At 38.1% G+C, this 12,741-nt stretch overlaps 1 protein-coding gene across 2 annotated transcripts in view; it reads right to left on the bottom strand.

Annotated features, from left to right (window-relative positions):
• tgfbr3 (transforming growth factor, beta receptor III) overlaps window positions 1-12,741 on the bottom strand; it is a 189,439-nt gene that overhangs the window by 25,892 nt on the left and 150,806 nt on the right. For both annotated transcript variants that reach the window (XM_051707490.1, XM_051707491.1), the window contains exons 10-12: window positions 10,018-10,173; window positions 9,012-9,158; window positions 6,828-7,010 (exon numbers count right to left, since the gene is read on the bottom strand). In XM_051707490.1, coding sequence (XP_051563450.1) covers window positions 6,828-7,010; window positions 9,012-9,158; window positions 10,018-10,173 — 486 coding nt within the window. The remainder of the gene's footprint in view (window positions 1-6,827; window positions 7,011-9,011; window positions 9,159-10,017; window positions 10,174-12,741) is intronic.

The raw sequence follows: 12,741 nt of genomic DNA on the forward strand, positions 1-12,741 counted from the left end.
GCTGATTTCATTTTCCAACAGGATTTGGCACCTGCCCACACTGCCAAAAGCACCAAAAGTTGGTTAAATGACCATGGTGTTGGTGTGCTTGACTGGCCAGCAAACTCACCAGACCTGAACCCCATAGAGAATCTATGGGGTATTGTCAAGAGGAAAATGAGAAACAAGAGACCAAAAAATGCAGATGAGCTGAAGGCCACTGTCAAAGAAACCTGGGCTTCCATACCACCTCAGCAGTGCCACAAACTGATCACCTCCATGCCACGCCGAATTGAGGCAGTAATTAAAGCAAAAGGAGCCCCTACCAAGCATTGAGTACATATACAGTAAATTAACATACTTTCCAGAAGGCCAATTCACTAATAATGTTTTTTTTTATTGGTCTTATGATGTATTCTAATTTTTTGAGAGAGTGAATTGGTGGGTTTTTGTTAAATGTGAGCCAAAATCATCACAATTAAAAGAACCAAAGACTACTTCAGTCTGTGTGCATTGAATTGATTTAATACACGAGTTTCACAATTTGAGTTGAATTACTGAAATAAATGAACTTTTCCACGACATTCTAATTTATTGAGATGCACCTGTATTATATCTAGTCCTCTGGTAGACACACTCAGTCAATCTTTTTTCATCTGTCTGATTGAGTTTTTTTTTCCACACACTCTCTCAGGCATCGGTTCAAATCAGCAAATAACACTTGCAGGCTCTCAATTTCTTTTGACAAGGCACACTGTCTAAAGGAACATTGTCAGATTGGTCATAATTCCAAGAATCACAAATTCTGACATCAGATTTCTGTGCCTTGAATAAATCTCAGAGGATCATTCAGTTGTAAAAGTTTGGCCATCTGATGCTGTAAAAGCACACATAACAGACTAGAGCTGCCACAAAAAACATAACATCCCATTTCCTCCATTTAACTGTGCCAAGGTGGGGGTCAAATTTCAGCAGAAAGGCAAAGTATCTAGGTTGGCAGACATATACGAGCAATAACAAGAATGATGCATAAACAGCATACATTTTCAGTGACCACAAGCTATGTATCATCCTCTAAAAATGACAAAAAGGCACCATTAAAGCATCACAAATGTATTGTACTCATGTGTTATATTCCAAATCTTCTGAAGCCATACAATATCTTTGTGTCTGGAACAGACAGGAATTTAAGTAATTTTGCACTGAAAGCTCTTAAAAATCATTAGAATTTCTGCATATTCAAACTTGTCGTGACAAGAACCAATGGCCCTTGGTGATAAATATGCCAAATCCCGCAGTGTGTCATAATTCAGGACACAGTAACCATTGTAACAGTCTATCCCAGGAAGAGAAAGAGTAAAAGACATACAACCAGGTCCTAAGCATTTAACTCTAAGATCAAATATTGCCTGCCTGACTCTTCGAAACCCCACTGACTAATGACAATATGACATGCAGACAGACCAGACCAACTGTACACACACAGCTGACTGCTGTCTTCTTTCATAGCCATAGACAGAGAGACATCTACTCACTCACATACACACAGAACAGAGTTTGAAAGATCAGACACAAACAGACACCAGCTGCTTATGGTATAAGAAATGCTTATCATGGTAAAAGGTTAAAAGCAGATTTTTTTAATTCAGGTGTTTTTGGCAGTGATTATATTTGTGTATAAGTTTTCTCATTCAATTATTACATTGGTTCCCTTATGTGGTTACAGCATTGAAAATAGTTTTATTGAACTCCATAGGAATATTTACCATTATAAATCACATATGGGACATGTTTGTACTGGACAATGCAATGTATATAGACATACAGTATAGCAACTGTGTGTATACACTAGCGGCCAAAAGTTTGGAATAATGTACAGATTTTTCTGTTTCGGAAGGAAATTGGTATTTTAATTCACCAAAGTGGCATTCAACTGATCACAAAGTATAGTCAGGCCATTACTGATGTAAAAAACAGCACCATCACTATTTGAAAAAAGTAATTTTTGATTAAATCTAGACAGGCCCCATTTCCAGCAGCCATCACTCCATCACCTTATCCTTGAGTAATCGTGCTAAATTGCTAATTTGGTACTAGAAAATCTCTTGCCATTATATTAAACACAGCTGAAAGCTATTTGGTTTGTTAAATGAAGCTTAACATTGTCTTTGTTTTTGAGTTGCCACAGTATGCAATAGACTGGCATGTCTTAAGGTCAATATTTGGTCAAAAATGGCAAAAAAAGAAACAGCTTTCTCTAGAAACTCATCAGTCAATCATTGTTTTGAGGAATGAAGGCTATAAAATGCTTGAAATTGCCAAAAAACTCAAGATTTCATACAAAGGTGTACACCACAGTCTTCAAAGACAAAGGACAACTGGTTCTAACAAGGATAGAAAGAGATGTGGAAGGCCAGATGTATAACTAAACAAGAGGATAAGTACATCAGAGTCTCTAGTTTAAGAAATAGATGCCTCACATGTCCTCAGCTGACAGCTTCATTGAATTCTACCCGCTCAACACCAGTTTCATGTACAACAGTAAAGAGAAGACACAGGGGTACAAGCCTTATGGGAAGAATTGCAAAGAAAAAGCCACTTTTGAAACAGAAAAACAAAAATAAAAGGTTAGAGTGGGCAAAGAAACACAGACACTGGACAACAGATAATTGGAAAAGAGTGTTATGGATCTTAAACCCATTGAGCTTTTGTGGGATCAGCTAGACTGTAAGGTGCTTAAGAAGTGTTCGACAAGACAGCCACATCTATGGCAAGTGCTACAGGAAGCGTGGGGTGAAATGTCACCTGAGTATCTGGACAAACTGACAGCTAGATGCCAAGGATCTGCAAAGCTGTCATTGCTGTACGTGGAGGATTTTTTGATGAGAACTCTTTGAAGTAGTTTAAGAAGTTCTAAACATTTGTTTCAAATTGTAATAGTAATTTTTCATGTTATTAATGTCTTGACTATACATTGTGATCAGTTGAATGGCACTTTGGTGAATAAAAGTACCAATTTCTTTCCATAAGAGCTAAATCTGTACATTATTCCAAACTTTTGGCCGCCAGTGTACGTATATTCATACATTACATATCTAAAAGTATGTGGACACCTGAAAACTACATCCATATGTGCTTGATGAACATTTATTTTCAAATCATGGCCATTACTAGGGAGTTGGTCATTCTTTTGCTACTATAACAAGTTCCATTCTTCCAGGAAGGCTTTACACTAGATGTTGGAACATGGCTGCAGTCGTTCACTCCCATAGACATAATAGCACTGATGTTGGGTGATGAAGCCTGACAGATGTGCAGGCCAGTCAAGTTCTTTCACAACAGACTCAGTAAACAAGTGCTAGCCAAATCCGGCCTGCCAATCACTTTTATCTGGCCCTCCTACTGATATTGCATCGCAGTCTGAAACATCTGAGCTCCCTCCGCTAAACTCAGCGTTGAGTTTAACAACACTCAATGGGGCGTGCAGCAACATCAGCGGTAGTCAGAAGCGATCTGTGACTCCGTGTTTAAGCTTGTCTGGGCATAGTTCAGTTACACGTCTCTCCAAAACATGAACCAGGAACTTTTAGTTGAGCATATATTTTATTGCGTCTTATTCATTCAAATGTCTTTATTCAAATTGCTTAGCTGCTGGGAAATCTGTCTGACTGTGTTTTGTTCTACAGGTGTGTGTAAGCGTTCTTAACCCCTAACATCATCAAATCAGTTTCTTCTCTGTTTACCAATTATCTGCACAAGTATCTGACTCCTGCACATGTTGTGAATTTGGACAAAGAAAGGCTAATTTCCCCTCATTGAATGGGATGATAATAGAGAAAAAGGAAGAATAGACATTTTCTCTTTTTTTAGTTTTAAAGCTGAAGTATGTAATTTCTGAGACACTAGCAAAAATAAACAATGCTTTCAAATCAGCTTGCTCCAACACTCAAATAGTCCCCAACTCACGCTATTAGTTGCTTAACGTTGTTGGGGCAGGTCACTCAAAACAAACAGGAATTTTTATAGTGCCGCAGAGACACAGTGTTTACAGTTTTCGAGAAAATTAACCTATGAATGGCTTACTAAGGGCACTTTCACACTTGGTCCATTCCAGGGGTCTGAGCATGGTTCATGGGATTTTTGGCCCATATGTGAACAATCCAAATGATCTCAGACCCTTTTAAAACAAATTGTACCGAGATCATCTCGGGAGGTGGTCTGAGTACGGTTCACTTGCAGCCTGCGGTTTGGTTCGCTAAACCGTGCATTGTGAACATAAAGTGCTACGGGCTCTCTTGTTATTCTCATTCGCGTAATGCCAAACATGTTTGACCCTGACAGGTTACTGTACACCAGAAATGATGACGCGTGGAGAAGAGACGCGACGAGTCTTTCAGACTATTTAAACTCATTACAAAATAAACTCAAAAATCTTTCTTCAGTGTTCTGTGCAAATGAAGACTCGAGGGTTGGAATGGCGAGTTAAGAGTTTCCGACACTAATATATTACTGTTGTTTTGAATGAATGGATGTTGCCCGAAGCTGTCAATAGTTAAAACCATGATCAATCGTACTTTTTTTTTTTTGGTAATACAACTGCCATAATACATGATTAACATTTCTTTAAATTTGCCTTTAAATACAGTATTATTGATATAAAAATACAATGCATTCAGTTAAATGCATTGCTTTTCCCTCTTAATGTATAAAAACACTATGTAATACAGTTCTTTTTTGATGCAAAAGATCAATAAAATGTTTTATTGAACAAAGACACCTGTAGTCATGCTTATTATTCATTTTAAAGGTATTAATCATGTTTAATAATCTCACAAGTTAATATGTAGAGCTAATTGTACTCAACACTTAATATTGCCATAATAAATTATCATCAATTTTGTCTTTTAAAAAGGGGTCTGGGTTTCACAAAAACAACACAGTGTGAATGCAAAATGGACTGAGACCCCGTAATGGGTCAAGTGGACCAAAAAGAGATCTGAGCCCACTACAGAGGTCACAAATAGTGTGAATGCAAACAGAACTGGGTCCTTTTTCACTCGGTTCACTTCTTGGTCCACTTAAAGGGATTTGAGTTTGGTTCTTTTAAAGAGGACCCAAGTGTGAAAACACCCTTATAGTTGTCTCTGCATACTAAACTGGGATAGAAGTATTTTAACACTGAAAAAGTTGCATACTTCAGCTTATATAAAAAGAGAGTTCTGTATTAGATTGCCATTGTGTTCTTGTGTGGGTTGATATTGTCAAAGATACTGACAGATCTAAATGTTCTTCCTTCCAGTTTTTATAATTTGTGAGCAATAGCCCTACAAATGATCATTGTGTTTTTGTTTTCAAAATAAAGTTCATCAAAACTTACAGTATATGTTAGATGAGGGTGTGAGGTCATGTTTTTTTCTTCAGCCAGATCTTTAGAAGGTACTAATGGCCAAACCATAATTTTTTTAAAATTAATACCTCTGACTGTTTTAATGTAAATAAACTAGAGCTGTCAGAATTAACGCGTTAATGCATGCAATTAATTTAAAAAGCTTAACACGTTAATTTTTCTTATCCGCAATTAACGCATTTACCGTTTATACAGCATTAACCAGCATAAACACTGGACGATGTGACACACACTGACGCACAATTCACACCACATAAATTATTATTATTTATTTATTTATTTACTTTTTTCCTCTGCTTAACTTGAAGAAGAATGTAATTGTCATTTATATACTGATATGTATCTGACATTTTGTGAACATGGAATTTCACAAAAACAAAAAACAGCAGTGCTTCTGTGTCAGTGATAAATGAAGAAATTACCCCTTAATGCTATTTGATGTACAAAACAAGCCCAGATTTAACTTGTGATAGAAATCAAGTATTTCTCAGCCTATGTAAGGCACACAGAAGCACATCAAGTCTTAACTATCACCAAAATGCAGAATGACATGGCAAGCGCTTTTTTTTTTATGTGGAGTTGACACGAACCATGGATGTGGCTTCACGATTGCAATAGGAAAGCGGATAACCACAGTCTACCAGCAGATTGTGGAGGATTTGAGTTAAAGAGATTTAATGCCCATTGCAATGAAAATGCAACCTATGGGGAGACTAATACTTTCAATTAGTCAAACTCCCACTTAGACTTTGGGAAACATTTAATGTTTCTTGAATTGGTGCTATTTAGTGCATTTCTACCTTTATACTGTGGAAGGCTTTGTTTGGAAAATGGTAATAAAGCATTATACTGTTACATATTGTTTTGTTTTCTTTCCTAAGATGGAAATAAATGCATTTTGACAGGGAAAGAAGTATATATAGTGTCAAATTTCAGCACTTTCAAAATATGCGATTAATCATGATTAACTACAAAAGATTATGTGATTAATTGCAATAAAAAAACTTAATCGACGGACAGCACTAAAATAAATGTATAGTATTACTGGTGTTTAGTTTTGTTTTTCATGTTAACATGTTAGTTACAATGAAAGTGTTAGCTAAGATAAACACGGAAAAAAAGTTTGGCCCCCGTCGAGATTTCATCTGAACAACTGGCCCCCATGATAAAGTAGTTAAAGAGCCCCACAGTAAACCATTTCACTTGTGGCATCTTATGACAGTGCCATGTTGAAAGTCACTGAGCACTTTGGTACCCCCATTCTACTGGAAATGTTTATCTAAGCAGACTGCATGCTTCATTTTATGCACCTATTAGTAACGTGTGTAGCTGAAATGGCCAAACCCCCTTTATTAAAAGTGTGTCCAGTGTCCACATGTATATGTAAATGTATATACTAGGTACTGTATGTATATGTATATGTTTAAGTGTAGTAGAATACCTCCACATAGATGGGCTTGTTCTCAGTGATGGTGAGGAATGACTGGGTGCTGGAGTAGCGGAAGGGATTGTTATAAAGCTCCATATTGAAGGTTACATTGTCCAGAGAGTCTACAGCAGTATCATCAGCTCCAAAATCAAAATCAACTGGGGTGTCCTGGTTCTTACGGTACGTGCAGTTGAACTGAGGAAAGAGAAACAGAGAGCAGAATGGGAAATCTAACATCAGCGCTGAACATTACTGGAGCCCTTAGAGATTCAATGTTAGTGGCAGTTCAACTGAACTTAACTGAGTTCAGTTGAAAAATATTACCCCCTGGGGGTAATGCCTGGGGCCGGATTCACGAAACATTCTTAAGAAGAAATTTCTTCTTAACTACAATTTTCTTCTTAATTTGTAACTTAAGAAAAAAGTTACAAATATTTTATATTCCCGAATAAACTTCTTAAGAAAGTTCTTTTTTCTTAAGATTGTTCTTAAGAAAAAAAAGAAGCATAAAAATTATCTAAAAAAAAAAAATGTTCCATCCACATCCCTATCGGAGTTGGGCACAGGGAAAACAGCCTCCGCCACCTTTTCACCTCTTACTTTCTGATGTGATATTATTATCAAGCTTCCCAAGGAGAACTTTTTCCTTGCAGTAATTTCCTAAACAAGAACATCCAGCTCTTGTCTACTGAAGTTTTGTTTCTTTTCTTTTCCTCCATGTCAAATTAAAAGTTATCAAATGTTTAGCAGCAAGTAAATTCTCCTTTGACTGTTAATGTCATTAAACACATCTCACACACTTTACATTAAAAAAAATTATCGCGAGGTGCTTGCAACTTTTAGGCTATTAAACAAGGCAACTCCATTAGCAGAATGATCAGACAATGTCAAAGCCTGTCTTTTTAATCTTAAGAAAAAAATGAAGATGTTCTTATGAAAATATTTGAGAACGTCTTAAGAATTTTGCAAGAATTGCACTTAGGAACTTCTTATAATTTATCCTAAGAACTTTCTTAATTTTTTTCTTAAGAACATTTTTGTGAATCTGGCCCCTGATGCTTGAAATACCTGACCAAAAATGACTTTAGAGTTATCTTCCTGTAGGTGATCATGTAAATACTGTCATAATTAAGCACTATTTCCATGTGCATATATTATAACATAATTAATTTAGTTTGTCTGGATATCACATTGAATATAACTTTAGTCTCTCTCTGGTGTGATGCCAAAAATATTACAAATATTATTTAAGGGGCCTGGGTAGCTCAGTGAGTTTTGACGCTGACTGCCACCCCTGGAGTCACGAGTTCGAATCCAGGGCATGCTGAGTGACTCCAGCTAGGTCTCCTAAGCAACCAAATTGGCCCAGTTGCTAGGGAGGGTAGAGTCGTATGGGGTAACCTCCTCGTGGTCACTATAATGTGTGGTTCTTGTTCTCGTTGGGGCACGTGGTGAGTTGTGCGTGGATGCCGCGGAGAATAGCGTGAGCTTTCACACACGCTCCATGGTTACGTGCTCTACAAGCCACGTGATAAGATGCATGGATTGACGGTCTCAGATGAGGTTCGTCCTCCACCACCCAGATTGAGGCGAGTCTCTACGCCACCACGAGGACTTGCGCATTGGGAATTGGGCATTCCAAATAAAAAAATTTAAAAAAAAAGATTATTTAAAATTCTACAAGGGTTTGATATGATAACGTGTAGTAACTTACGCATTGTATGCTAGTTTAGTAGGCTAATCGGTTAGCTTGCTTACCAAAGCTTACTCAATGTCAAAACAAGAAGTTTGTTAATTTGACAAGAAATGGACAAAAGGACAATTTGAAGTGTCAGTTATGTCATGTGATATACAGTATAATTTAAATGATGTTTGTTGATGTATTGATGGTTGGTGGTTAAGACTAGATCAACAAGCTATATTTTAGAATTACCAAGCTCTGCCAGTAAAAATTTACGAAATTTACGGGCAGGATTTTGACAGGGTCTTTTTTGTGGCACGTCAAGGGAGAATGAAAGCTCCTTGACCTGTCACTCCTTGTAAATAGAAACAAAAACAAATATATATTTACAATATGTTTGGCTATTCTATACCATATCATTTTGGCCATTATAAAAATAACTAACAATGCATGAATGAACATCAGTGGATAATAAAACTACTAAACACTAATCATTTAACATGTAAATATCATACCAAGATAGTGGTGCGATGTCCACTCTCTGGTAAAATTCTTTCTGTCACCTCCAGGTCTCCTGGGAATACAACATCTCCCGGCTCCAGATCTTCATAATCAGCAGGCCAGCCACTACCATCTCTCTGTTCTGATTGGCTAATAACAATCTGTCAATCACAAACACACTGAGCTCACAACTGCTCAGTATTAAGGCAAGGTAAAACCCAACAATTTCCTTTCAATCAAACAATTTCCTCCTCAAAACTTTCCTTTGGAATGACATTGCATGATTATAGTGTTTACTGCAGATACAGCCAGAGATATCTAAATTTATTCTTGCCAAAGTTCTGCTGAAACAGATGAGAACGCTGGATTTAAGACATGGGAATGTACAATTTCAGCAATGTGACTCCCAAGGCAGATGAAAAAAAAAAAAAAAAACCCTCTCAGTTCTTCTCATCGGAAAAAACACGGCAATCCATTCACATTATAATATGAGAATCACCTTACTATGTGAGCTTGGGATAGTTTGTGGATTCAAAGGTGACAGAGGCCTGTGAACATTGTCTAACAGAGGTGAAATGTTAAAATTTATTCACACAAGTCTTGCCAATTTGTCACAGAATTGTCATGCAAACAACCTCCTTTGATGCTCTCTGGATCACTCTCAGAGCTAGTACTGGGCCCTGACCATATGGGTCACATCTTTTTAATTGCCCCTGAGGCTTAGAGCTCAAAATAAAGGATAACATTTTGGGATGTTGCAGAGTTTTCTAATAGGTCCAAAGCGAATATGTGTTGTTAGTAATTTCCATTAGAAATTATCGCAGAAGATCAGTGTGGGAGTGAATAATTCCTGCTGGGTGAAAACACATATGCAGGACCAGAAAACAGATACATTATGTCAGAGGGGACAATGCACCACAGCTGACCCTGAACTCCAACACATATCGGACAGAGCAAAGCTAACAAAGACTAGATTACCTGGTCTGATACTATTGATTCAATATTGGCTTTAGTACTCACTGAATTGATATAGAGCACTGCAGGGCTGGGGTGGAAGGGATATTTGGTGGTTTGGCAGCCAAACAGGGGAGTCTCCAGTATATAGTGGGTGGTGTTGGAGGTTGCTTTGCATTGGGAGTCCTGAAGAGTGATATTGGCTTTTCCAAACCCATTTGCCTGTGAGATCATTAAGGAAAAATTCATTTTAAAAAACATTCTTGACCTTTGACAACATATCACAAAAGATCTATTATCAAGTTTTTGGTGTCAAAGTCTGAGATCCATTACGTATTTTAACATTTGATAAAAAATTATGTGTGTTCGCACTGACAAACACGATTTGTTGCAAGCTGGTCTAACTCCAACTAAAACTATTTTGATCGTAGAATGAGGGTTTTCTCTCCCTCTGAAGTGGTCTATTACGCCACCTCTGGTTTCAGTAGGCCTGACATCACAGCATATGTCCCACACAATCTGGGAATATTCACACTGCATCAGTCAGGTTCACACGCAACACTTCTGAGCGTCTTTAACCTCTTTAAGTTGTTCTTACATCCCTACAAAAACTCTGAAATATTATCCCTTCCTGGCCCCTTCTCAGCAGTAACTGTGCCCTCTGAACACCTTACAGCAGCTTTGATGTTGTATTCTAGTCATGGTACATTACTGTCTCTTTTGCAATGTGTTACACACATTGGGCCGTATTGATTAACCCTTACCAGCCGGAGCGTTCAAATTTGGGAACAATTATTCCCATGGTTCCTGTCTCAATATTTTCACCGTCCAATCATCGATTTTATTTCTGAAAACTGCCAGATACTCATGACAATATAAGCTAAAAGCACATATGATTGGTTAAGGGGTTACTGGGCATGAATATTAAATGTATCGTCATCAGCGTCGTCCTCCACTTGCCTGAGCGGAGCCAGAGAGGATATCCCGGGAGATTACCTCCAGTGTTGGATTTACTGCTTCAAATTGAAATCTGAGGCAATCTTTCAAGGTAAGACAAGTTATTTAACATGTGTTGTCAATATTGTCTATTGAAAGTCAAAACATTTTAGTTACGAAGCATTTATTTGTAGGAGTAACACTAGTTACTATGTTACTAGTAAAATGACATGACCGTCGGCGTTCATCAGATAGGCAGCTAGCCTCTATTTTTAAGCAAAATTCTGTGACACTTGCTAAATAAACATTAGCTAGCAATACTATATAGATTTTTAACTAAATGTCAATAACTTTTTTTGCCAATTTTGTCGCTTATAAAAAAATCCACCTGAAGTAATGTGAGGCAGAGAGCAGACGCTGTTCAGACCTGCCTGGAAACTGGCCTGCCAGTTAGATAAGTTATCTAGCTTGTTGATTTTTCCATGTTATAAAAAAATGGTAGATATCTTTCTATAATTTAGCAGATAGCCTTACCCATCCATCACACAGACATGATTTTAGATTGTGTGTAGCTTCCTGTTTACAAGGAAAGTGTGAGAGGGCTGTCTGTAGTTGGACATTCTGGTTAGTCTGCAAGCCTTTGGTGACTATTCAGTGTAGGGATTTGTGAAGAACACACTGCTGGCTACCAATTGTGTACTTTTTTCTGTTGTAGAGATGGATAGAGACTCAAGAGGAGGAGGCAGCTGGCTGCTGATGAGCTTAGGTCCATAGCAGAGGAGGACATGGCTCATGAGGGCATGAGCACACAGGAGGAAGATCTGCTGGACCAGGAACTACTGCAGGAAGACGGAGGATGAGATGGAACTTGATCCCCAGCCAAGACCATCAACTGGGTATATATGAATATATATGTATTGTTTGTTTCTATTTCTCATATGACTCATACTCACAGTAACACTAACACTGTTACTCTTATTATTTTGGGTATGGCTAGCCATTCTCACACAGGTCCCAAGTCAGCTAGAAAGCGTAAATGCTTCCCTGACTCTGTTTCTTATCCCTCATACTCTGACAACGATTCACAGGCACCAAAACCTCTCCCATTTAAGCCTAGCCGTCCATTCGATATTGACTTAGGTAGCGTGCATCAGGCTGTGCGGTCAATCTCCAATATGATGTTGTGAGAAATTGACTTTTTCATGCTGTTTTTTACTCAGGCTGTAGTTGCTGAGATATGCAGCTTTACAAACCGTCAGGGGTGGGAGCTCATCCTAAACTGTCCGTCATATTCCAGCTACCAAAGAGCTTGGATGGAGGTGACCCCCGATGAATTTGACAAATTTCTTGGGTTGCTCATTTACATGGGTTTTCAATTCTCCCTGATTCCCATCGTCATTGGGGAACCAAGTCACTTCAGGGCTCGTGGGCGAGGGGATTTATGTCGCGTGACCGCTACAAGGCTCTTTTAGCAGCTGTATATGTTTTAGACCCTACCACAGAGGATAATCAGGATTGCCTTAGGAAGTTGCGTTATCTTATGGACCACCTCAAACAAAAATGCCAGCAGCTCTTTCAGCCTAACCAAAATCTCGCAATAGATGAACGTATGGTCAAGTCTAAAGCTCGGTCAGGATTTAAACAATACATGAAGGGCAAGCCTACTCGGTGGGGTTTTAAATTATGGGTAATTGCAACATCAGACTCAGGGTATACTCTCGACTTTAATGTTTAATGACATGTAGTCATGATGGGCGTCACTGACTTGGCCACCAACATATTTGAATCGTTACTGCAGCCATTCAAAGACCAGGGCCACAATGTTTGGTTTGACAACTTTTACATGTCCCCAGT

The sequence above is a fragment of the Myxocyprinus asiaticus genome, chromosome 9 (genome assembly GCF_019703515.2).
Source record: "Myxocyprinus asiaticus isolate MX2 ecotype Aquarium Trade chromosome 9, UBuf_Myxa_2, whole genome shotgun sequence".
NCBI lineage: Eukaryota > Metazoa > Chordata > Actinopteri > Cypriniformes > Catostomidae > Myxocyprinus > Myxocyprinus asiaticus.